Source organism: Sceloporus occidentalis, unplaced genomic scaffold (assembly GCF_023333645.1).
Source record: "Sceloporus occidentalis isolate IW3139 unplaced genomic scaffold, rSceOcc1.0.p SCAF_46, whole genome shotgun sequence".
In the NCBI taxonomy this organism is placed as follows: Eukaryota; Metazoa; Chordata; class Lepidosauria; order Squamata; family Phrynosomatidae; genus Sceloporus; species Sceloporus occidentalis.
Genome location: NW_028317026.1, coordinates 3,515,921 through 3,543,821, shown reverse-complemented (window position 1 = coordinate 3,543,821; position 27,901 = coordinate 3,515,921). Strand labels below are relative to the sequence as shown.

Below are 27,901 nucleotides of genomic sequence, written 5' to 3'. Positions count from 1 at the left end.
CGCCCCTGTATTATACCAATATTTAAGAAGAAGGAATATACTCATCTGTTTGCAGATGGATCCTTAATCTCCCCAGAATGACTAAACAGCATTTAAATATATAAACTTTAATATAAGTAGTAAATTATAGTCATTTACCAAATTGGTTAGCACAAACAGTGGTGTATACAAACTGAAGGCTGCTGCCAGTTTGGATGCTTCTGCTGCTGACAGCAATCTATGATCAAATTCTTCCAGTAAACTCTGCCAAGCAAATACAATAGTGTGGTTAGCTTTCCTCTGCTACTCAAAGCTTGATGTGCAAATTATCAGAAGAAAAGACGGACGGGATCCTGTACTAATTAATTCGGTTTATAACAAATGAAGTTCTTTATGGTAGGATTCAATCGGTATTAATATTCACATATAGGGATAGGCATAGCATTATATTAAGCAGATATTAGTCTTTGTTCTTTGTGTACCATTAAACTTTCAGTTAGAGATAGGTGAGCCAGCCGTATGGTCTCAGACCTGGCCTTCTATGCTGGATTCGTCCCGCAGATATAAAAGGACTCAAAAGCAAGAAAGTATTTTAGTTACCTTCGGATGTGAACTTCATTAAATACCCCAAACTATAACATGTTCTAAGTGATGGTTTACTATGTCCAGTAACGGTCAATCCCTATTGCTTGTTCTATCTTAAATAAAAAGAAACACTCACTCTTATATTTAACTATGCATTTAATCATCCATTTAATCATACATAAATACTATTATTAGGGTATGTAAAGAATGCAGGGAACCTGCTACTAAACTCATCGCATTTAGGTATGTTTATGGCATTGGGGCATTTGAACATTTTTTTTATGGGCACACACCATGGAGAATTACAAGAGCAGCTTCAAATAGTGTGATGGACGTGCGTGAGTATGGACATGTCTAGACATTCACCTTACCTAGAATTAGCTAGTGAAGCACATGCAGTATACATTTGATTGAGTGGTGATTGAGCACCAGCCACCCCACCCCCCATGACCTACCTCTATGGTTGCAGTGCCCACTGCTGCGACAGACCAATATATGCTACTGTTACTCAGTTAGTACCTACCAAACAGACATGACTTCTGTTCTTAAACCTCTGGTAGTCTTCTGCACTCATGGAGATGAATATGTCTGCCAAGACTCCTAAAGACGTAGCTATTCCCTGCAATTCATATAAAATGGGGTAAAGCATATCAAAAATAAAATTAACATAAAATCACATTCATCAAACAAAGGATCTATTACATTAGAGCAGAAGCTAACTTTACAATTTTCATTGCACGTGTGGTCAAAAGGTAACTGCTAGATTTAAGATTATTACTTCAATTAAAAATGTGTGTGAATAATGAACCATTAGGATTAGTTTGTTCTCCCAGTCCCTTTAGTTGGTACCATTTTTTTATACATTTCTCATGTCTTGCATTTCATTTACAATTTTGGACAAATGAAACAATAAAATTCTATATTTGTGTGAGCCATTTATGTTCTAGATACTTTTCGTGCCTGTGCCCATACAAAAACCACAGTAAGTAGCCCTCAGTGCTTAATATTCAATATTAATATTCAGGTTGAGTAGCGAAGGTGCAAAGTGATGCTGGAGTTCCTAGGGTGTGCTGTGATTAAGTTGCACAGAATTTCTTAGTAAATAAGAACATCTTTTAGCACTTTTAGTTCTCATCCAAAATCATCTATATTAAATCACAGTCTCTTTATCATTTTCTCTTGTGTACTTTTCCTGTTACTCCGTGAGAGGTAGTAGGGTCTTTGTTATATGATCTGCCACTGTGCTAAACCGTACATAGCTCAGGTTAAAAGGATTTAAGATTCTATCTTCAAGAAGTGCAATGAATATGCAAATTTAATAAGATTACTTTTAAGAATACAAATAAATGCTAAAACATTACAAAAAAGGAAAATGATACATTATTTAAAATAAAGTATATTGAAGCTAAATGTACCTCTGTGCCAACAGCTTTTATATAGATTTTTCTATATGAAAAATAATTTTTAGCAAATGGGGAATACAAATGAAAAGTGGGCTTAGCGCATGGTCCCTGATGTCTTACTGTCCTTAATTAAGGGGGAGTGTTCCCAAACACCAAAACAGGTTAACAAAGTGGATTTGTACCAAAGGGTATAGTAGTCACAAAGCAAATGATCTCTTTACTGTGCAAGTCCACATAGCTGGGAGGGAGGGAAGGTCTTACAGTCACCAAATGCTGCAAAGGAAAGGATTAGAGAGACTTACTCTGTATCTGCAGCATCCCTTCGAGACTTTAATAATTGATCAATTACTTAAAACACTAATTAGCGCACCTCATCGCACTGCAAGCAGAAATTTCCTTGTTGCATCTCATTATGAGCGGAAAGAAAAGATACATTTGACTGCACCCAAGACAGCTCTGTCATTATATCATTTGCTGGTCCGTCTCACCCTTAACTCTTATTAAAGATTACAGAGGTGGAAGAAGGATGCCAAATGTCAGTCCACCACCTTCTGATGGTGAAAGAGCCTTACCCCACCTCAACTTCTGCAAAAATTCTCTCCATGGGGTGCTCAAAAAAAGCTGTACCTTTTTGTCTGGTATGGGCAGTTCCGAAAAGCCAACAATGGAAGCCCAGATCAGTTCCGCTGCTTCATACCACATACCTGCAGGTTGGTAAAGCACATGAGTAAAGTGTTTATTGTGGGGGGGACATCACTGAAAGCTTAAATAAATGTATTTTGTCAAGAGAGTTTAATGCATTTTATTAGTAATAATATTAAAAAAATGCAATAAAGCCTACTACAATCCTTCCAACACTCCAAAAATCCATAGGTTACTTTTTTTTTAAATGAGTTTAGATTTGTATTTGATGTTATGACCTATTAACAGCCATCTCTGTAACTAAGACTTTAATAAGCATGTTTTCATTCATGGTTCCCTCAGTGAACTGTAGCTCCCCAGTGCCGGCAGCACTCAGGCAGGCCCAGACCATGACACTCCCACCACCATGCTTGACTGTAGGCAAGACACACTTGTCTTTGTACTCCTCACCTGAATGCCACCACACACACTTGACACCATCTGAACCAAATATGTTTATCTTGGTCTCATCGGACCACAGGACATGGTTCCAGTAATCCATGACCTTAGTCTGCTTGTCTTCAGCAAACTGTTTGCAGGCTTTCTTGTGCGTCATCTTTAGAAGAGGCTTCCTTCTGGGACGACATCCATGCAGACCAATCTGATGCGGTGTGCGGCGTATGGTCTGAGCACTGACAGGCTGACCCCCCACCCCTTCAACCTCTGCAGCAATGCTGGCAGCACTCATACATCTATTTCCCAAAGACGACCTCTGGATATGACGCTGAGCACGTGCACTCAACTTCTTTGGTCGACCATGGTGAGGCCTGTTCTGAGTGGAACCTGTACCCGGAAACCTCTGTATGGTCTTGCTAACCGTGCTGCAGCTCAGTTTCAGGGTCTTGGCAATCTTCTTATAGCCTAGGCCATATTTATGTAGAACATTAATTATTTTTTTAGATCCTCAGAGAGTTCTTTGCCATGAGGTGCCATGTTGAACTTCCTGTGACCAGTATGAGTCACATGACACCAAGGTTTAGACATTAATGGCTGTGTGTTGAGTTATTTTGAGGGGACAGTAAATTTACACTGTTGTACAGTTTGTGCACTCACTACTTTACATTGTAGCAGAGTGTCATTTCTTCAGTGTTGTCACATGAAAAGATATAATAAAATATTTACAAAAATGTGAGGGTTATACTTACTTTTGGTAGATACTGTATGTTGTGTACATATTACTGTAATTTCTAGGGCTATAGAACACTGTGATACGTTAATGTTCACCAAACATTCTGACCTCCAGAGAACAGATGAACACTATGGGAGGTATGAGTGAACAAGGGTTTTGTGTCCTTGACTGTCCCTCCTAAAGACAGAAACCTGGACGGTATTGTAATGGTGTCCTAGAAACAGGAATTTTTTTAATAATATGCATTCGAAGTTGGGTGGTGGTAGTTGGGTTTTTTAAGTTGGAAAATAAACTGATTCTTACTACTTTGAATTAAGTAGTTAACACAGGTGCCTGCTAAAAACAGGGTTATAAGTGATATAATGTATGTATAGTCAAATGAGAACAACAGCGAAAGAACAAACAGGACAATATTCTATTAAAGAACATTTGTTAAAAACACCCTTTGGGTTAAATTTACCACAACATATACCATAATGTCTACGTACCTAGTTTCTGCAAGATTTGTCCTCTGATCTGTATGCACACAGATTGCACTAAAACCCGGTCATTTTCATCAGAATAACGCCAGGATCCTATTTGTTTCATAATAATAGTAATTATTAGACACATATCTTGGCTCGGTATCATAATGCCTGTGGTAAACACTACAATTGTTCCTTTTCAATCAACCATCTGAACATTCTGACAAATACACGTCTATGGATCAATGGACTTCATGGCATTGCCGTAAAGTATCTCAGTGAGGTGACTGTGCAGAGAAAGTCACCCAAAATATAACATGTCTGACAACAACGGCAGCCTCCAGGTCTACAGATAAGGGAGGCTTGTTGGAACAAAAAGTGGTGAAATCAGATTTTTAGACAATGTTATCCTACATTACCTACATCCTACATTACCTCCCGTTTAAGGGTGCATTTGTGTTGTGTTGTTTAAATGTTCTGTCTAATTAACTTTCGCTCGGATCGGTTTATGGAGGCTGCCACGAGGTGAGGTGTAAAGTCTCCACCAATCCTCCTGAGGTGCGATACATTTAGCACTTTTCCATCTCCTATTAAAATGTTTGTGTACCTTTTTAATACTGCTTTTTGCATTTATTTTTTATTGTTTCTTATAAAACATATGTTTGTTTGTTCATCATTGAATCATGTAAAGGTGCGGTTCCACTTAGATGTTTTCCCCAACTTTCCTCAATACTTAAATTATCATGTGCTACCCTTGTATACATGTTAGATAAACACATCCCTGTTTGAAAATAATGTACTGTTTTTCTGTAGCTTCTTGTTCAAAACTTCCAGCAGGGCCTCTTAATTTGTCCCCTCTGCACTGCTCTGCTTTCACTGCCTGCCAATTGCTACCAACACAGAATGTGGGGGTTGCCTGAAAGTCTCTTAGTTTAGAGGGGACTGGGATGGTCACTTTGATGTAAGGAGGGCTTTCGAAGAGTGACAGTACTCAACTTCTATCTCAATAAATCTTTTAATGCAGTGACAGAGAGCTTTGAGGAGAAAAATAAATCAATGCAATACATTCACATAAGTTCCTATTACTTCTCTTTGTATGTTGCAGCACTTATCTGGTGATATTTTACGAGGCACCCTAGGAACCCACATTTAAGTACTTTTGTGCGGTGATAGTGTGTGTTGTGCTATAGATGCGTGTTTTGGCTATTTCAGTAGGATCGTTATTGGTATCCAATGAGAATCCTACTGAAATAAAAGAAAACAAAAATACATACACGTATATAAAACCTAACCACTGTATTAGAACAGAAAACCTCACAGGTACTTAAAAAATACCTCACCTGTTCTTCCGTTGTTGATGATCAAACTGCTTAAAATGTATTCTGCTTTTAAGAGCTTTCCTGTGGATAAAAACCCAGTTCAAAACAAATATAATGGCAGGCAGACTTCGTTTTATATCGCATTTCTTAATGCAGAAGCCTAAACATTTTCAATGTGTTTTAAGCAATTCCCCAGTTTGAAAAAAGACATTTAACCCTTAATTTGTTGATCGTTTCATAAATACAATTTTTTTATTCGTTTGTACCGTAATTTTGAACTGAGGGAGAAAACACTATGGTGCACAACATGAGTACATTAACGGTCCTTAATGCCAGTGGCACTTTTAGGGCAATACAGTTCAATGTGTAACCTAGATAGGATGTGAGAAACTTTATAACGGAAGCATGTGTACTGCACGTGAAAACATACAGTATTTTACAACTGCCCTGTATACTGCTTTTACCTTGGTTTTTACCAATCCACTCCAGCATATAAATACATCTAAACAATGTAATCATTTTACTTCACATTTAAAAATATATAAAGACTGTACTGACTTTATAGGGAAAACTGAACAAACTTAAGAAAGAACAGAATATAAATAATATTACATATATCAAATAACAACAGTGTTTTGTTAGCTGCATTGTTTCTTTGGTCAAGTGGCCCCAGTGATAACAGCAGATAGGAAAGGCTTGAGAAAGAACCTGGTTTGTGAGCTTTGTTTTAGAGGCTCTTGGTCAGAAGTAAAGCAATTCAGATACCCCTGTTTGAAACCAGCAGGGAATATTTGTTAGGGAACAAAAGCCCCAATTAGTATTTTCCACGCCCTTTCATAAATCTCGCTACCTCTTTTGGTTGAGAAACTCTTTATCCTGATTCCTTTGTGACTGCAGAGGGAATCTGGCTCTGGGTCTGAAAAGAAGCCCCTTAGTGCAGAGGAATATCACCCGTATAATGGCACACAGTGTCCTCTTGAAAGTCAAGTAGTTACTAATTGGGAATAAGCTGAGAAAACATACAAAGATCACTACGGTATTATGTCACCTGAGTTTGTCGAGATGCGTGCTTGGCGTATAACCACCTGTGGCGCTATTGGAGTGGCAGGCCACATCTTGTGCAGAGCCTTTGCCACGCTCAGTAGTCTGGTGGAGGCATCTGCCCAGTAGAGAAAGCGATCAACCAGGAACACAATGGCAGCAGCAGTAGCACTGTCTGCTACTGTGACAGAGGCCTTTAAGAAAAACTAATGGAGAGAGAACAGTCATACAGTAATTCTCTGTTATAAATAACATAATTAAATAGTAAATACAAGGAAATAGTAGTAAAATGAAATTTAGAAAGAAACATTGTATAGATCAAAAGTTAGCATAACTGTTGTCTAGGCATGACCTAAACATCACAATGTTTACAGGGTTTTTTTTCCTGCAGTTTCCACCGGCCTAAGGGGCTACTTATGGAAGATTTGTGGACACGGGTGAAAGTTAATAACCTGTACATGCATGGGTTCATGGTCACAACCCTCTCTGCAGCATCACACAATATGAGCCTGGTGTGCAGAGTCCACCCAGCAGCCAGGCTAGAAAACATGGAAAAGTGAAGTATATTTTTTTTAGGATCACCCCTGACCTCCTACTTCAGTGTAAAAATGGCATTGGGCTGGACTTGGAGGGAGCAGGGATACACCTGTACGATTACTCTAGAAAAGAGCTAGTATGCAGAGAATCAGCAATGCAATGGGAAGCTACCTTGGCTGTTGAGAGATCAGTGTACCAGCCACCTGACAATCAGATACCACACTTTTAGCCTCTGAAATCTTTCCAATCCACAATCCTCAGATGTATGTTTCTATCTATACATTTGCATAATACACCTATAGAGAATCATGTTATAACCTTAGGCATTGCTGTCCTACATGTGCCATGTCTAGCACTTGTAGCCTAAATGATTAATATTACGGTATGCTGTAATGTAAGTAAATAACCAAGTGCAATGTTCATACACTAAACTATGAGCTGCAGATGATATATATCATCTCGTAGTGTTTGGCCTAGATTTATATGAATTATGGAAAAATATTTTGTTTTAAGAATTTAAGTATGATTTGTAACAATTTCTAACAGTGAGCAATAGGAAGACAAAAATGGACATTGTATTATGTGAACAATCATGTGTAAAATATAATTGCTACAAGTTGCCACGTCACATTATATTACAAAAATAATGATACTAATATATTTACAGAAAATACCCAATAGTACCAAAGACAAGTCAGTATATTGTACAGGTTCTTCTTCTATTGCATTTGAACCTACACATCTAGGAGATGACTATTTAATATATTCTCTTGCTAATAAATGTATGTATATGATAAATTTCATAAATATGGCTATAATAATTTTATCTGCTAGAGATGTTTCATGTAGCTCATTGTGTCTCTTCTTTTCTTCCTTCATTCTCTTCCTTTCTGATCCAGGGTGCGGATTTATTTTTTAACCTCAACATGCTTTACCTCTGAAAAAGCCCCCATAGGGCGAAATGCGTCAGGTTCATTGCCGCTCAACTTGAATTACTGATACATGTGAGGTTGCACATGTGTTGTTTATAGATATGTATTTTACCAACTTGTGTACTTTATGCTGTGATTTTAATCTATGATACATTTGTATAAAACAGATTAAAAGTGTTTTTTATATATATATATATACCTGGTCCTTTTTCCTTTATTTGCCCACACCAGCTGATTATATAACATGTTTTATCTCGCCACATGAACTATGTATTATCAATAGCCATCCTTGATTAATTTCTCCTGCAAGACTGGCCAAGACATTTCATAATAAGGAATCAGTTTATAAAATCTTACCTTTTAGTATTCCTGTTGTATTTTTTTGTGTTTTTTTTAAAAAACTACCTATAGCTTGCTTTTTTTTAATCAGTATAAGTTTCTTTTTTTAAATGGTTTAATAATCTTCACCTAACAAAAAAGAGATCAGTGACAAAATTAGCAGGTCCTTCAGTTCTCTGTCCTCTTCTCATCTTCTCTGAACCAGTCAAGGGCCAAATAATTATCCAGTTCCCCAGAACAGGATCATAGCTGCTATATTCATAGATATATATAGGTATTTAAAATCTTTTGTAACATATAAACATCACTATATAGGTTCTTTTGTGTGAGGAACTACAAAGGACGGGATATGGGAATAGTGATGGATACTAATATATACTAACAGATAGATGGATACTAATTGTAATATTTCTCATTTAAAACCGCACAGGGTTCTATGTCCAGCGCATCATTATTATTCCACAACGCATGTGAAAACCAAGGCTTTGAGTAATAATTAAACGTACTCTCAGCATCCACCTGGCTCAGGACAGATTACCTGTTATTTTAAAACAATACAGGGATGTCTTCTAGCACTTGTAAGCTGCACTTGTAGAACGTTGCCTTTGATGACACACATACTATATATTTAAACACATGCCAACCCTGTTCTGTTTTTTCCTCCGCTTCTCCTCTTCTTAGATTAGAGGACAAAAGCCTGAAAGAGAGTGACCTGCGAAACAAAAGGGTTTTGAGTTGCTCGGAAAAGCAGACTTAGTGGAGGATGGATGGAATCCAAGTGGCCCTATTATTTCCACTTGCACTAATTAGACATTTTTTCTGTCACCTATTGAGCGCTGCTGAGAGGCCAAAGCTACTGAATTCATAGCTAAAGTGTTTACAGAAGTTTGCATCTGTTTGTGTTTCTTCAGGAGGAAAATAAGCACTTCAATAGCATTGTGTTAGACCTAAACCAAGCATCCCATTCTACTGGGAATGTCTGCCTGCTGCTGGGGCATTCACGAGAGCCTACTGTGTCATCTTCATAACCAAAATCTACTGAAATGGGGAAATGCAGACATTCTTTATAAGCGAGCAAGCATACCGCATAACTGTCCCGATTCAAAGTGGACAGTTACAATAATTAGGGCTCTCTTCTGCAACTATATATATATATATATATATATATATATATATATATATATATATATACTCACACATTCTTCATGCCAACATCCAGTAGGAATGATTACTTTTCATACCACTTAAACTTACATCTAATAACTATAGCTGGACAAAGGGCTGGGAGTGCCAGGTTTTGAAAGAATTAGGTGGCATTGCGAAGTTCCATCACATGGCTAAATTTCTAAATGCTGCATATGATGTAGACTCTTTAAAGCAGCTGCGGACGCCATGCTCCTCACAACAAAGGATTGAGAGTTTATATGTGTTTTCATGTCTTTTGCTTTGGTGTCTTGCCCACTTCATTCTTTGCAGCGCATGGTTTGGTTTCAATCAGCAAAGTAGGCTGAACCCAGCAACCAAAATGGGAGTTTTAGAAGGATTAATGGTTACTCTACATTGTAAACATGAGAGCAGACCTCAAAATTGTTTACATATAGGTTTGAATGTTAAAATTCACTTGATTGTTTACTATGGTTGACCTACCTTACATCTCTTAAAGGAGAACTATCTTTTTTGTGTTCTGTAGGTGTCGCATTTATTTTGTCAATAGGTTACCTAGCAATGCGTGGTTTTGTTACTTGAGGCACAAGAGCAAGAAACCAATGTTTTCCCAGAGTGATTTACCTAAAGTACATCCCGTGTTCACTACAGTTGAGTGTTGCCTTCCCTAGTCGGACTTCAGACACTGTAAGGAGGTACTAGCCTGAACTGGCATCAGAAGTCATATATGTTAAGCTAGAGTATTGTCGCAAATAAATATGCATTTCCTTATATTTGCTACATTACCTGGCTTGCATAAGGATGTTTGACACATAATTACACAATTACTTTGCACAAAGCGTCACTTTTAAGTCAACTGGTGCCACGTTGAGCTCTCCAAGTCACAGAAGCTAGCTTCACAACCAGCAGAGGCTCATAGGTAGGTGAGTCCATAGAATATAAAGGCTGTCTTGTACAGCGGGCAATTACTTTCAAGGGTTCCATGTATAAAGTGGATATAGAGGCAAAAGGTGATCATTGTTGACCTTATTTGCATGCGCCTACCCAGAATCCCTTGTGGTTGTGAAAGCGCCATGAGATTTCTGAGGAAAAAACAAGCCTTCTGGCTTCTCTGGTGTCTGTAGATGAGTGTTTAATAATGTTTCTACTACCCCCTTAATTTTAAATGGAAGGGTTTTCCATCACCTTTATATTTAAATATAACAACTACATGGCGATATATATGTCATAAACGCATTGTTTTATATAAACAAAAACCTCACAGAAAACAAACATGGTATCATAAAGCCACATTTCAAGAAGTGCAATGCTGCCAGACTTGTATACTCCTTTAAATTTACCATGTGATGAGTAACCGTATCAATGTTGTACAATTGTCAGCACACAGGACAGGTTGCCTATAGCACTCCAGCTAGCTGAAGGCCGTTTGGTCATTATTTAATGTGTAGCCTACAGAAGCTGCAGAGATAGCCTAAAACTGGTCTTTGGGATTAACCCAATCTTTTTTTTAAACACAATGAACCATTTCAAAAGAAATACACTAGGAAAAATACATTGTTAATTCGATCAAGTATAGACTTATGTGCAATCCAACATGAATTAATTCTGTAGCTCTGTCTATGTAAAAGCAATAATGTATTTTAGTTGTAATTGAAATTCATGAAGGGGAGAAAATGTAGCAAAACTGGGTGAAGCAGTGCCACCTGCTGGAGAATGTAAGAAGCACATCAACACAGAAAGCAACACTCTATCAGAAGGTAAAAAGTAGCTTTAGTTTCACAGGGCCACCTTTAAAGCAGGGCAAATCTTGTTTTGTATCAAAATGAGTATGACCATGGAAATTGTTTCTGGATATGTGATAAGTCATTACTCACGTATGTGAGTATCAATAGGCTCACTTGTGAGAGTCGACTAAGACCAGAGGCCTGTATCATTCTCTGAAGAGGCAATGTAATAATTCACAGTGGACTGTTTTGTGTCACAACATTTCCAAATAACTGTTCATGCAGCAAGGTACCTGAACGTCAGGCAGGTAGAAGGGGAAGTGATTAATGAATGATTCCGACACGTATGCCGAAAATAAGCATTTTCAGGATTGCAAAAATGGAAGGAAAAAATAAGGAGGCATATTAAAAGTTCTTAATGCCAACATCCAGTAGGAACGATTGCGAAGTTCCCTCACATGGCTACATTTCTAAATGCTGCATACGATGTAGACTCTTTAAAGCAGCTGCGGATGCCATGTTCCTCACAATAAAGGATGGAAAGTTTATATGTGTTTTCATGTCTTTTGCTTTGGTGTCTTGCCCCCTTCACATACTCCTAAAATGGATTGCAAGCTTTCGAGGCTATCTAGGTCTCTTCTTCAGGCATATTATACCATTATACGTCAGTTTGCCAATAAATCACCTTTACCAAATTTGTTCTCTGTCTACACAGTACAACTCTATATCTTTATCACTGTTAAAGCACCCAAACCCATCGCAGAAATAATTATTAGACTTGTGCATTCGTATTGGGGAGAACATGAAAACGAACACGAATGTTGCATTTTCGTTCATCAAACCGAATAACGAAGAAACAAATATGGCGGCGGATAATTGTACAAGAAGATCAAGACGCACAACACAAAGAATCTTCGTTTCTTTGTGTTCATGTTCGTATGTATCCTAGGCTAGCCTAAAAGTTAAGACAAAATCTCTAAATATCTCCTAGATAATCTACCTGCCCCCTTCCGCCATAAAAGTCGTCGCCTCTAGCCTATCTTAAGTCTTCCATAGTATAGCAGGAGTTAATATAGGAATCCACAAGGATCTAACTCTAACTCTAAAAAACTAATAGTGTGAGAAAAATAAATCCCTAACACTCTAACCTGACACTCGTTTCGCCAAGATGCAACCGGCAGGGGGCTCGTCTGGGATCAACCAATGAAGAACAGCTGCCCTTTCCCATTCAAACTAAAGAATGAATGGGAAAGGGCAGCTGCTCCTCATTGGTTGATGCCAGATGAGCCCCCTGCTGGCGACAAATAGAGTCGCTCTTATGGACCTTTAAATCCTGGCGCCAAAGCCAGGTTTTCCGCTTAGTGATTCCCGCCATGATGAAGCCAAAGTACATCTCGGCGTTAGGGATTTACAGTGTTAGGGATTTCTTTTTCTCATGCTATTAGTTTTTTTGGGTTAGAGCGCTCACACTATTAGCCTTTTCTCCCTTTTGGATTCCCGCATTAACCCCTGCTATACTACAGAAGATTTAAGATAGGCTAGAAAACTGTAAGAAAACGAAGAGAAAAACGAATACGAGGAATGTATACAAATATTTGCAGAATACAAAGATTTTTTTTTTCTAAAGCTGAATATGAAGACTTCATGTTAAGTCATGTTAATTTTGGGCTAAAAAAAGCATAGTCATGTGACACAAAAGCCGGCAGTGATAACTAGTTGCCATAGAAGCTGGAAAAGCTTCTTTAAAAAGTTTTTTTGTACTCTCTAGTACATTAAGCAAGTAAACTTAGCAGATCTGTTTTCTGTATTAAGGTTTACTTACATTATTAAATTTTTTTGGTAACAACAACAGCCTATTAGTGTTCCACAAAATTTATTTATGTGAATGTTTTGGCAATTAGTAGTAAATATAAATGATATTTCTAATGCTGTATTTAGTTACAAAGGGGTTCATTTTAGCAGAGTAAGTGGAACAGCACCATAGGCATCAGGCTGATGCCTAAGTAGTCCATGTTTTCCATATCCCCTTTTTAACCTTTACAATCTTTTTTTTTTTTTTTTTTTTTTTTTTTTTTTTTTTAAGTATGCTATTGTTTTTCCTTGGCAAACCAACTTTGTATTACCTTTAAATTGTCAGTGAAACATACCATTTTTAGAAGGAAAACCAATACAGAAATTATCAGTGTTCCAGATACACACACGTGATCAAACTCAATTATATCACCAGCGTTCCAAAAGAAGTCATCAGTCTATTGTGCGCCTGTGCTTCACATCTTCTGTTCACATCACACAAATAGGGAGAAGCTCCTGATTTCACAGGGGAGTTGCCAGCTGGTGACAACAAGAACAAACCCTCCTTCTAACACTTCTCCCCCAATAAAGAGCCAGGCGGAACAAAAGGGGAAATGTCTGTTATACAATGGAATGGGGAAAGTTTCCCCACCAAGACCGATTTCAAGGCAGAGAAAAGTCAGCAGAACCATTAGGCCACTAAATAATTATCAGAAAAGCATATACTAAGTTGTCAAAGAAGTATACTCCATTCATAACATTTTATCAGTTATAATATATTCAAAATGTTATGTTCCCATATTTTAAAAGAAATAAATGATGCGTTTCTTTGCCCAACTTTAGTACTTCTAAGCTCTCTATACCATAACCTATAATGTTAGTATTGTTGTGTGATGCAATACTTTTGTACAGCATTGTACAGCATTGCAGAATATGATATCGCTATATGAAATCAATAAATAATAATTATTCTATTTGTTGCTGTACTGACAAGACAACGTTTCACCAGAATGATTGGTTCATGTATGGTCTGTGTTTTTGGATGTCTGTACTGGATAAATCATGGATCGATGTAGACATACAAACTGTGATTTTGCATTGTATGTAGTCAATACCCATGACAATAAATAAATGTTCAGGGAAGTTAAACTCGATCCAGGGTCTCTGAATATACACCATGTATTGCTAAATGCCAGCACAGAATAGATGGATGCATTAAGTGCATTCTAGTGCATCTCTCTTTAAAAAGATACCTGGAATAACTCAATGTATAGAAGCCTTTAATATATGCGTGTATATGTTTAATAATCACCAGAGTGATAAAGAAACCTTTAAGCAACTCTGATAATTATCAAAAATATATGTTAAAAAATATGTACGTGAGAATAACACTTGAACCCCCATAAAAGAATGGATACTTATTTTTCAATTTATGCAGGTCAAAGTATCAACATTTCACATGGAGGAAAAAAAAAAAAGAGGAGAAGGAGGAGGCGAAGATGGTTGATGCTTTTATCCAGGCCTTCTAAGTTCTCTTGTCCTTCATGCCATTCCAACTGTGAAATATAAATTACTCTATAAGATTAAATGATACTTCAAACTGGGTAAGAAGGAAAAGGCAGCTTCATGTTGACTAAGAAGGAAACATTCCGGCTTCCCAGGGCCTTTAGTTGAGGGGGAAGGGTGCCGTATAAGAGCAAGAAAGCCTGTGAATAGTGTAGACTAGCATGAGGCGAGGATTTCGGGTCTCTATAGTCTATGACCCTGTGATGTGCTTTGTTTAAAGGGCCAGCTGCAGTTATCAACAGATGTTTCGGCAATAAATAATTGGTATCATCTCAGAAAAGGCCTATCTACCTGTGGAGAGGGCATAATGCCGAAAACACGGGCCCGCTATTACAGCCACATTAATCTCTCATCCATCCAGGTTTCTTGGGGCGTTTACTGCAGGTGCTTATTCTGGGAGAATCAGGACTGTACGCTTTTAAGTTAAGAAGCTTTGCTGGGGTCAGAGAAGAGGTCAGAATCAGCCATAAATTTCTGTCTAAGGTCACAAAAAAGCAGAAATAAAATGACAATGCAGAATTGGTTTAATGTTGCAACAAGACCAGCCAAATGTAATGAGATTGCTTACTTCCAAAGGCATGTCCGACAAAGGGTAAAAGTATGCCTCGTGCTTTGGTAATGAGGTCTCATTGTGGGAAGAAAAATATCTATAAAAAATATATTATATATCTATATCTATGTAGCACAGAGTATCATACAATTTTTTTATGTTTATAAAGTCCCTTACTTCAAGCCTTGCGGGTTAGAGGGTGTTTCTGAATGACTTAGACCGAGACATTCTATAGCTTATCACAAGGCAGTATAACCATACCTTGGGAACGCTCCGGGTTTCTCACTCCCCACCAACCATGCCAGTTTCCCACCAATGTCAGCGGTACCCCCCCACACACACTGACGTCAGCGTGACCACCTACCACATCTCTGAGAGGGGAGGCTCTGGGTAGCTGAGCCTAAAGGTTCCCAGGTATGTAGTATGCTTAATAGAGTGGGCTTAGACATCAGATGTAAAAATCATTCATTATACACTTGTTACAAACCTTTTTCTGTTTTGTTTTGCTTTGTTTTGTTGTTTCAGAAATTTGTTGGACATTAGCATTCATAAAAAAGTTATAAAGTCTCATTAGCATGATACAAATCAATGATTATAAAGAATAATATTATACAATTGCAATGATATAATTTAATTCTTACCATATATATTCAGTTAGCCAGTTACCGGCCAAGTAGCTACCTAATAATATATTTACCATTACTTGAATCTAAGTTACTACGCAAGTAGGTTAATAAGGTAATTTTACAGACACAAATATTCAGCTTAAAAACTTCCCTAAGAAGTATAGTATGTAAATAAAGATAAAATAAATATATGACAATGGTCTGTGCAGATGTCTGCGGCATGTTTTAGGTTTAGTTGTACCATCTTTGGGTCTAGTATCCTACATCATATGCTGTACTCTGCACAAAAAGATGGAGGAAGAGGACATTCTAGGTATGGTATATCTGGAGGATGGCTAGAGGAGCTGCCCAGAGTCAGAATAGGGCCCAGTTAGTGATGTAACCTAGTTTAGCCTAACTAGGCCTAGCGTGGCAGGTCCTGGAGACCCTAGGTCGGCCCTAAGGCAGTCCTAAAGGTAAATACATCACTGGGCCCAGTGATCTGTATATAGTGGTTTCTGCCCTAAGTGTGACCCAGGAGCGCATCATCATCCTTCCCCTCCCAGACATACCTTAGTCTTACTCCTCTATATATCATGGCACTGTGCATTAGTTTACAAGTTAAAGATGGTATGGAGGTCTGCACATACCTTGTTTGTACAACTTGTTTGGTTATAAATTTATCTTATAATGTCCCCAACTGGCCAGTCATCATAGGACAGGGGCATCCAACACGCAGCCCACAGGCCAAATGTAGCTCACTAGACATGTAGGTAACATGACTTCCAACCAGAGCCTCGCTTAGGGGGTGAAGCCTATGCTGGCTGGGTCTCCCTACCTCCTCCACCGACTGCTTCTTCTCTTTCAGCACCTCTCTTTCTCAAGGAATCTGTCTGCAAAAGGTGGAGGCCACAGAGACAGCCTCTCCCCTGTTTCTCTAATTGTGGGAGAGTGTGTGCCCAGAGTTTTGCCCTTTTGTGGAAGTGCTCCGGGAGGCCTTTACAGAGAAGCGGATGAAAAACGAAGACAGAAGAACAAGAAGAGGCAAAAGAAGAAGCGGAGCTGCAGGAAAGGATACAGTGACGAGGAAGTGGTTGGCGGGGAAGCTATGGAATCATTGAGAGAAAGTGTGAGAGCATGAGAGAGTGAGAGAGTTACTTGGAGAGAGTGAGTGAGAGAGGGAGTAAGCGCGAGAAAGGGAGTAAGAGCAGTGAAATGCAAATGAAGATGAGAGATGGGAGTTATGCTGTACCACCGTCTATGTCTGTCTCAGTAAATAGTGATGGGTGTTATGCTGTACCCCCGGTGTCTGGCTCACTATATAATGATAGGAGTCATGCTTTATATTTTCTCTCAATGAAATATTAGTCCGGCCCATGGACACATACATTTCTGATGAAGTGGCCTACTGCAGACCCCCCCCCTCCCGGTAATAGGGCATATCCTGGGCATATCATATCCTGATTTTTCTCTTGATTTCAATTATTAGCCAAAAGAACAAAGTAAGCTGATACGTACCAGAAGGTCATGCAACCTCGGATTGATCAAGTCTTGTAGATTTGTTTTGTCTTCTGCGGCCATAGCTTGCTTGTACTGCCACCTCTCAGGCACAAAGGGCCACTTCATTTCTTTTGCCTCCTCAATAAGAGTCTTCAGATCATCCGGGAGGGATGCTGTAAGAGGTCAAAGTACATGTTAGCAAACCTACTATAGGTGAAATAGGTTAAGGGACTATTCTTCTCCCAGCATTAAACTGTGCACCTCACAAGATCAATTTTCCACACACCTTCCTGTAGTTGCTATACACTCCTGACTTTCACCAAAACACTAATAATAAGACAATGTCTGTCAGCTGGAGAACTATTTTGTTCTACCCTTAAGGTACACTGAGGCAATCATCCATTAAAAAGGTTTTTAGAGGAAAGCAAAACATTTTGGAAAATTCTGCAAGACGCCATACTGAACATGGTCTTTCTCTCTTATCAGGAAGTGAATTTGTCAAGTTTATAATCAGGAGGTAAAAAGGACAACTGCTAACAAAGTGTTTTCCCAGGTCTGCCACTTAAGAACATTGCCCCAGGATAGCTATATAAACACATCCCAATGTCTGTGGTCATTTTCATGCCTTTAACAATTGACCACTCAATTATTCTGTTGTGAGTTTGTATTAAAGCTGAACGCACACACAAAAAAAATCTATTTTTTAGACTAGCATTAAAAATTCTATCGGTATTGATGACTTGGACTTTGACATCTCTGTCTTACTCCAAATAACAAAATGTGTTTTGCAAATTCTTGAAGCTTCTGGAAACATCAATGGAGAACACGGCCGCTGACCTCTAATAAATTGCACCAAATTACCGTGGCGCAGTTGAAAGGATCTGTGTACTGGTTTATATGTTACTTTGCATTCTTTCTAGACAGAGATATGGTTTCCTGCATTTACAGTACAATGCAGCGTTACATCTTCAAAAGATACAATTTGTCCTTTTCCCAAGAAAAGAATAATGCTACGTTCATAAGATATTTATGGTGGTAGTGACCTGCAACATCTCCGTAATTAAAAACAAATAACTACTTCATTTAACATAGGCTAACAAACAGGCCACCCAAAATGTACATTAAAGTGAGTCTGAATTCCGCATGACGGATATGCTTCCTAAATAGAGATTTTCACTCAGCAGAGGAATCTAAGTGATATTGCCTTGGGCTATAGGGCAAGCATCTCTTTGGTTGGGTGCCCCAACACATAAACAGCGGCATGGGAGTACCCAGTGAAGCTTGTCTAGCGCAGATAACAGAGTTATCTGTTCATTTGTTTGTTGGTCGGACAAAAGGAGTTAAATAACACTTTGTAATAAGATCAACTGTCCAATTAAAAGGCCCCTGTCAGAATGGGGTAAAAGTGTGTCCTCTTATTACATTATTCTTATTTATGAGATTAGGGACATTTAAGATGTTCAAAATCACACACACACACACATATATATATATATATATGTATATATGTATATATATATTATATATGTATACACATAAATATTATGATATGGATTTATCTATAAAAGTTCCGATAAACAAACTAAGCATGAATATACCGTATTTGCTCGATTATAAGACGACCCTGATTATAAGACGACCCCCCAAAATCTGAATATTAACTTAGGAAAAAAAGAAAAAGCCTGAATATAAGACGACCCCAAAGGAAAAAAGTTTTACCAGTAAATGTTAATTCATGTAAACTATTTTTTTTAATAAAAGCTATGATTGAGAAAAAGATTTTTTTTGTTTTTATTTCTTGTATTTTCCAACCTGTCCCCCAGTTACGCACATCTGCCCCCAGGCTTGCCACTCCAATATGGCACTGTGGCCCATGATATGCCTTTTAACCCTCTATATGCCACTGTGCCCCATGGTATGCCTTTTGACCCCCTATGTGCCACTCTGCCTCCAGAAATGCCTTATACCCCTATATCCCATTCTGGCATTTAGGGGGTTAAAATGCATATTATGGGGCAGAGTGGCATATAGGGAGGTATAAGGCATTTCAGGAGGCAGAGTGGCATTAAGGGAGTTAAAAGGCATTGTATAGAGCACTCTGCCTCCAGAAATGCCTTATACCCCTATATGCCACTCTGCCATTTAGGGGGTTAAAAGGCATATTATGGGGCAGAGTGGCATATAGGGAGGTATAAGGCATTTCAGGAGGCAGAGTGCTCTATTAAATGCCCCCTTAACGCCACTCCAGAAATGCCCTATGCCCCCATTTAACACACACACCCTATACCCCCATTTAACTAACTAACTAACACACACACACACACTCTCCCCCCCCCTTCCCCCGCTCTCCCCCCTCTCTTACCGGTGCTTCCAGCCGGGGCAGCGGGTTGACGTCGCCTTCTGCTGCAGCCAGAAGGAGGTGGAGTTGGCAGCGGGGGTTTGTATGCGTCCGTCGCGTATACTTTCCCCGGCTGTCAGAGATCAGAGTTCCCCGCACCGGTGCGGGGAACTCTGATCTCTGACAGTCGGGGAAGGTCTATGCGACGGACGCAGACAACCCCCGCTGCTAGCCACACCTCCTTCCGGCTGCAGCGGACGTTGTCTACGCGGATCGCGTAGACGTCAACCCGCTGCCCCGGCAACACAGCAGGAAGCACCGGTAAGTGTGTGTATGATGGGGGGGGGGGGAGTCGGGTGAGACAGGAGGATCCAGGTCCCCTGCAGCGGTGCGGGGGATCTGGATCTTAGTCTCCTAATCAGACCTCTATTTGAGGTCTGATTAGAAGACGACCCCGATTAGAAGACGAGGGGTATTTTTCAGAGCATTTGCTCTGAAAAAAACCTCGTCTTATAATCGAGCAAATACGGTATACTCATCTTTGTCTATGTGTTAGTATCGTTGTATGCAATTAGAAAGAGTATATCTCTCTATCTAACAATTTTTTTTATATCTCTGTGACTATGGATAATACCTTAATCTATCCAACACACTAAGTATGTCGTCTTGACTCCATTCGCTCCTCATATCCAGTTGTTCATCAAATCATGAGGCTTTCCTCTGCAAAATTTGTTACGTTTGTTCTTTTTTAACACAAGACTCAACTAAAATACCAATTCATCCTTCTGTTTGGATTCCCTATTAACCGGCTTCCCCACTCTGCTAGACTTTATTATCAGTGCTCTTCATCAGTTGCCTCACTGCGCCAGTCTTCTAGTGGCTCTCCATACCTTTCAGAATTAATCTCCTTACCCATAAAACCCATAACAAAACTGTGTCCTTCTGTATCTATACTCTAATCTATAATATCTAACCAAATATTCTCCTAACTGCTGTTTTTGTTCTTTGTATTACATACTTCTACCATTGTCAACCCTTCCCACTTGCATATCCAGCATCTGTACCTATAGTCGAATTGCTCACCTCATTGTGTCAGAGTCTCTACTTTCTCTACTACTTTTGTTCTAACATTCACGGAAAAGCACCCTGCTTACCCAAGAAGTCCATCTCCTTCTGTCTCATCCGCCGTCAACCTCCTAATAGATTGTAAGATACCAAGAGAAGGGCCCTCTTCTTCTACTCTGCCAGTAATGTCGAGTGAGTTAATCTTATCGTTAAATTATATATATATATTTTTTTTCATTTCAGGTGTTACAGTTTTTCTTTATCTTAGTGTCTCTCTGCCATGCTTTTGACGAATGTTCTCTAACATGCTACAACTGAATTGCCAATAAAAGCCACATTTTTTTTTTTTTTTATAAAATCAAATTATTTTTATTGAATACTGACCCTTTAAATTGGCATAACCATATCCCATACAGAAAATTAAATAAGAGGGCTAGATATGATGAAATGTATGATGTAATGCAACAGAACCTATGGGAATGTTGGGCAATATGGGGAAAAACACATTGAGGACCATATGCCAGCCCTTTGATCTAGATGAAACAATCAATTTATTGTAAAATTCTACTTAAAAAGCCAAAATGCTCAGTTTGTTAAACATAAAATGGTATACCCATTCTAACTTGACCTTTCACTGATTTGTTAAAACAATTATATAATTATGATATATGTAAATATATAACAAGGGAAAATCCTGCAGCAATGTCCTTATTCCTATTAATAGATCAGTACTGTTAATGCCCATAAACGACTTAAATATATCAAATAGAAAACTCTGGCAGAAAATTTGGTTTGACAATGCCACTTAGCATTGAATTACTCATAAAAAGGGGGTGGGCGATAAGAGGAAATACAAAAGCCTTCTGAATCCCATAGTGACTCTAACTAAAGCTCGTGTATTGTAGGCTCCTGTCTCTTTTTTTTTTCATTAGTCCGTTATCCGAATGTGAACGTTGGTGCTGAAAAAGACACCTGCCTGCGGAAGAAGTCCCCGCTCAACTGCCTTAAATCAGTGCCCTGAAGCGGAATCTGCAAAGCAAGTCATTAATTCCTTCATCAGCATATCTAAAAGGCTGGCTTAATTGCTAAAGTGGACTAATGCACAGAGGGGTCTGGGGTGCCGCAGTGTTCTATGCCACAATATAAGTACGGCAAGAGGTCACACAAGCCGAGATCATTAACAAATGATTTACAGGCTATTATAAGTTAGTGTTTTTCCCATTTTATTCTTATTTCCATTACAATATTTCTGGGGGTATTGGTCAAAGACTACCACATGGGGCATTAGCTGCCCCAGAGCAGCTTTACCATCCCTAATTAACTCTGACGCCTGCATCTTTCATTCATGGAAACTCCTGGTAGCACAGTTCATACTTGCCAGCTTCATACAGCAGTACGTTATCCAAAAGAACTTTAGAAATAAATACGTATTTTTGCCATTTTGAATATACTGAATCAAATGTAAAATATTTTAACCAATTACTAATAAAGAAAAAATGGTAATATAATTGTGTTTTTTAATTATTACTCACACGTAGCTCACAAATAACATTTAATTGTAATGATATACTAGGGTACATATGCATTTTAAACGATATTCTTAAAAAAGCTAAAAGTTTGCAATGCAAAATAATCATTTACATGTTATAAAAACAATATTGATCATACAAGTACCAAACAAATAATTTTCTGGAGTAGCTTGAAACATTATGGTTCACATAGTAGTTAAAGAAATACCTGCATGGGTGTTTATATATATATATATATATATATATATATATATATAATTATAATCATAGTACAAAAACTAAAGAATATAAAAGTATGTAAGCTTGTTTGAGCAGGGCCCTCCTCACCTGTTGATTCTATACGTCAAGTTGTTATATACTACTTGTTATGTCCGGTTTACTCATTGTACAGCGCTACAGAATATTATGATTTTATTAATATAAAACAATAAATAATAATATGAAGGAAGTTCCCCTTTAAAGGTTAATTAACCCAATATTGTTATTGAAATTATTAATACATTTTTTGCCGACTAGTTGGTCACTTCAGCCTGCCCCCAGAAGGTTGCAGTGGATCACTAATCCTTCCTCTGGTTTGATCAATTCTCACATTTTAAAGCCCTTCACCTGAAGAGCTGTGTCTAATCTAGTTATGGAGTTTTGCATTCTCCTTTTCTGTCACTAACCTGTTGTGGTGGCGAAAGCCTTGAAATAGCAACATGGTCCATAGAAAGAGATCTGATTAAGTGGTTCAAGGGGCTACTAAGATGGAGGGCAAATTAATAGGTTTTAAAGAGGTGAAAGGTGTCCTTAAAAGTGTTCTTAGTCTACAAAAAAATGTGCTACACACAAAAAGATAGCATAAAAGCCAATAAAGGATTTTTTCTAGGGAGAATGTGATCAAGTTGGGAAGAAACTATGTAGTCAAAGGCCTTCAAACTTCTCAGGTAGGATGCTACTTCTAGTTAACGAGTTGCTTTGATTGATGTTATCTAATACACAGCTCGTTCTTCTGAAAGTACTATACAATTTCATTTCTATGCTTTGGACCTCACACATTGGATTTATATGAATTTTATGACAGTAATCTTAGGTGCTGCTTGAAGTTGAACAATGGTGTATGGTCCATTTTATCATGTCCAGTCCTCTCTGCAAAATAATCTTTATTAAGCTCACGAAACCAGTATTTTTTTATCCTGCTATTACTTAAGTTAAAAAACTGTAAGATTAATAGGAATAACAATATGTCCCTGCTACCCCTAAAGATTTAGTGTAAAACCAGAACACTACTTGTACTTAAAAGCCTGGGCTCATTGACTGGTTCCACAGTACCTAGGGGTGCTCACTCTTTGGAGCAACGCCAGTCATTATGTCCTTCGACTTTGATTGTATGTGTAGAGATTCATTTATCTAGAAGAGATTCACATATCTAGAAAAGATCATTACCTTATATAATGTCAATTGTAATGGACTAAGAACATTCAAGAATACTTATTCTAAAGTACAATTTGTATGGCATACCCCAAAATTGGAAGTTTAGATGTGCCAATTCATTTGCCATCTGGTGTCCCAAACTCTGTTTCTCCTCAAAATGAAAACAACTGGTCCCGAAAAGCGTATTATACTATTTAACCTTGTTTGTTGAAACCTTGAAATGAAAAGAGTTTCAAACCCTTGCTAGTGATGGCTTGCATCACACAGCAACAAACTAGTATAGGAATTGTTTTTAATGGTCATATAATAATGTTTATTTATTTAATGCCGACATTACAACATCACTACTAGGAACATATAAAAAGGCCAGAAGCTATCACTCACATCATTAGAACTCATTTTCTATTCATTCATGGTTTGTTTAATCCTCATAGAAGAAAAAGGTTTTAATCACTACGTCTTGGAATACTCATGCAAATCGAATTAGCAATCAAAGTCATTAAATTCAAATTATTAACTCATTGAGGGTATGCGCCATATTGGCTTAATAGCCCCTTCTCTATCCAATATATATATATATAAAAAAAAAAATCACCTGCCATCAAACTTTTGCTTATTGTTCTGCGTGCAGAAATACATGCTAGACTGCCTGTGTTTACTGAAGCCTGAAATTAGATGTGACAGCAATTCACTCCAACAAAGTAAGCTTTCCTTCTCTGCCTGCGCTCCACACCCCATTCATTCTTCACAAACCCAACAGTTCCCCCAGCTTCGCCTGCCAAAAGAAGAAAAATAGAGCAGGAGCGAGTGCGTGTGGCTGAGATGCAGAGGCGGTGGGGTAACCTGCTGGCAGTCCTGTGCTCTTGCATAAGGTTCTCACCTCTGCACCGTTGGTAGTCATTCTTCTCCTCCTCAGACGGCTGTGACACCTCTGAAGCGAGCGCTACAATCTTTTGCTTGCACTCATCCAGCAATGCCACAACCTCTTGATTATTCATGATGACTGTTTCCCACTTGACTGTGAATCGAGTATCCCTTGGTGCACTGTGATCAATGACCTAGGAGAAGACACATATTCTGAATAAAAAGGATCTTTCAAGGGTGAGGTACCTGCCGAACAAAAGAGGAAAAGAGATGATTAACTAAAGCATCATCAATTATAAGCAAGGCTCAAGCCAGGGATGGATAATAGGGAAAAAATACATGAAAACACATGGCAGCTTCTGAGAGCTTTATTGGAGAAGTGTGTGAAATTACAGCAGGGTGCCGAGCTGTTAGACAGCAGAAAGGACGAAATGCATAATAGTCTTGTTTCATGTAAAGATTTTATTAACAAATGTTGGATTACATGGTTGAGTGTACACTAGCCGTGATGAAGATTTTACTTATATCTGATAGTTCATAACCCTTCTGCATAAGGAAAGCCTACAATTGCAGTAAGACTGCGTTCCTTAAAATAACAAGGGTTACCTGAAAATAGTCAGGGACAAGACTTCCAAACATTTTCCTTAAGCAATTGGTCCACACTCAAAGAGTTTAAAGATAAAAACAGATATATCTTTGAACTTTTGGGCTATTGACACACATAGCTACATTCAACAAATTGTTATAATTAAGAAGGCTGGAGGTTTGGCTTCAATTGTATGTTTAAAATTAATGTATCAAGGGAGGAAACAATAATATACATGGACACTAAGCACCTTGCGGGTGTAAAATGGTCTTGGACCCTAAAACTCATAACATTGAAGTATGACTCTCAGTCCTGATGGTCTAGTATAGGGGTTTATTCCCTAAGATGTGAATTTGCAGGTGAGCGGCAGTATTAACTCACAGATTGAAACATGTATTCTAAAGGACCATCCATGGTAAGTCTTCCTGCAAGAGGAGCTATGCTGACCCTGTCTAATGTATATTTTCAACGGGTAACTTTCCAGAAATATCAGTGATTTAACTATGTATTATACAGGGCCAGCCAAGCTCATCTTGAAGGAAAACTCACTAGGGTTGGTCCTTCATAATGAATAGTGGATTTGGTGGGTCACTACTGAGCTCACCTGCAGCTTTAGTGAATAATGAATTCATATATGATTATACGTTAAGCAGGTCTAATTATTATATTTTTCATATACATCATAGAAACATGTATACATTTGACTTTTTGCCCTGTTTCTGTTACCCGTGTATGTATTAAAGCTAGATATATACCTTAAGCTCCTGTTCTGAGTATCAGGTGAAAACATTATATTGGCATTGTTTCAAACGTTTTCATATCGAAAACGTGTAGGTTTTATAAAAATAGGCCCTGCATGCATCAGATTACATCTATATGTGCCGTATACTTTAATTGTTACAATAATGCATTATACTCCATACTTACTATTCTATACAGAAAACCTTTAAGTATTGACCTGCACTACTACTACAACTCTCATGTTCTTCTATTTCAATGCTGGGGCATGGCTTTTGTGGGAATTGAGCGGATGCAACGGTGGGATGTGTACGTTAGTGCACGTGCTTGTACTCAAAGGAAGCATAACTTTCAGGATATTGGGATTTTCATACTAAATCAGGACAGGTATGGGCTTGGTTGAGCCAGGGATCATCAAAGATGAGTGTATAAGTAGCATGTTAGCATGTGGTATATGAAGTAGCGTGATATGCCCTCACATGTCTAATAAGGAAAGGTTTCAGCTGGGCTTGTTGCATATTACTCGAGTAGCTGGCCTATCCAGAGAGAAATATTGCATTAATATATTGTTGAAAGTAAAAGTAAATCAGAATCAATTATATAGTAATTATACAAGATGACAGACTTCTGGATGCAATAATACTGGGTCTGATAAATCGGAATGCAGCAACTTGCAAAGTGAGCCTCTAGTGGTGAAAAATAATATTAATTAAATTTGAAATCAGACAATCATATGACTTACATCTTCACACGTGGTTTTGTTCTAAAAAGCCAAGGTTGACATTGATATTGCAGCTAGTCAATAAGACTATGTTCTAAAATATGATCTTGAAATGCTGTACCTTAAAAAAGTATGGAGACCCCTTACCAATTATTTCACATGCCTAAATTACAAATGGTACATTAAAATGATGTTTTATTTAAAACACTAAAGATCAAAATCAATTATTGTTTATTAAGAAAATTAGAAATTGAAATATGCTGTTTGCACACATATATAAAACTCCTGTATTTTGTAAACTCACAATTTATACATTTTAAAGTTCCCTGTCGCCCCCCCCCCCCACGCTAATATTATTAGTGGGGATGTTGATCATGGAGGAAAATGAAGACAAAATAGGATAATTCACAGATAAGTGATACCAATTATATACTAAGAAAATTGGCAGAATATGGTTAAAAAGGTTTGGATATCCCAGTGAGCACTGATCAATAACTCAGACACTGCCAAGAAATGGGAACCTCTCAAAACACCCCACTCAAACAAGGAGGAGACTTATGAAAGACAGAGTGACCACCGTGAGAGACCAAATGGGCCCGAAAGAGTTTGGTGGCAGGGAGTGAAGTAATGGAACACCAGTTAAGCATACCAAGAGCTCTGCATAAAATTGCATGTATGAGAGTGCAGCAAGAAAGAAGACATTACTCGAAAAGAACCAACTGGCAGCAAGTCTGGGGTTTGTTTGAAAAAAGGTTAGTGTTCACATGAGACCAAGACAGAGGAGTTGTGTGGCTAAGCCTTAAAGGACAAAGTATACTACAAACACTTAAAACCATACCATCCACACTGTAGTGGCAGCATTGTACTGCGTAGACACTTCTTATCAGCAGAGCCTGTTAATGTGGAAGGATGTAGCAAATCATAAAACCTACACCAGTCCACTAAAAACTGGAGAAATGAATCTTCCAGCAGGACAATGTTCCAAAACACAAATGCAAAGCAACATTAGAGTCACTTAACAACAAAAAGGTTAATGTCCACTCAAAGACTTGATTTAAATCTCATCAACAATCTGTTGCACTATTTTTAAATTGTGGCATTCATGTGAGATCTCACCAACCAGGAGAACCTGGAACAAATCTACCAAAAATAATGAGGTAACATCAAACAAACAAAGAGCATCACTCTGTGTCCAAGGCTGCTACATTCTTACATTTAAACGCTTAAAAGTAACTCTACCAAATATTACTGTATTACTGTACTTGAGTTCAATACTTAGGCAACCCATTTTATTTTTTCTTTATGAAATTACATTTCTCATCTTACAATAACTAATTA

The 27,901-nt window shown here is 38.2% G+C and overlaps 1 protein-coding gene across 1 annotated transcript in view; it reads right to left on the bottom strand.

The window, feature by feature from the left end:
* Positions 1-24,652, bottom strand: part of LOC149289344 (alpha-protein kinase 1-like) — a 34,335-nt gene extending 9,683 nt beyond the window's left edge. Inside the window, exons 1-8 of the mRNA XM_089490732.1 lie at positions 24,535-24,652; positions 17,328-17,482; positions 6,609-6,807; positions 5,582-5,641; positions 4,266-4,352; positions 2,595-2,671; positions 1,088-1,183; positions 139-243 (exon numbers count right to left, since the gene is read on the bottom strand). Of these exons, the coding sequence (XP_089346858.1) occupies positions 139-243; positions 1,088-1,183; positions 2,595-2,671; positions 4,266-4,352; positions 5,582-5,641; positions 6,609-6,807; positions 17,328-17,482; positions 24,535-24,652 (897 nt within the window). The remainder of the gene's footprint in view (positions 1-138; positions 244-1,087; positions 1,184-2,594; positions 2,672-4,265; positions 4,353-5,581; positions 5,642-6,608; positions 6,808-17,327; positions 17,483-24,534) is intronic.
* Between the last annotated feature and the right edge of the window lie 3,249 nt (positions 24,653-27,901).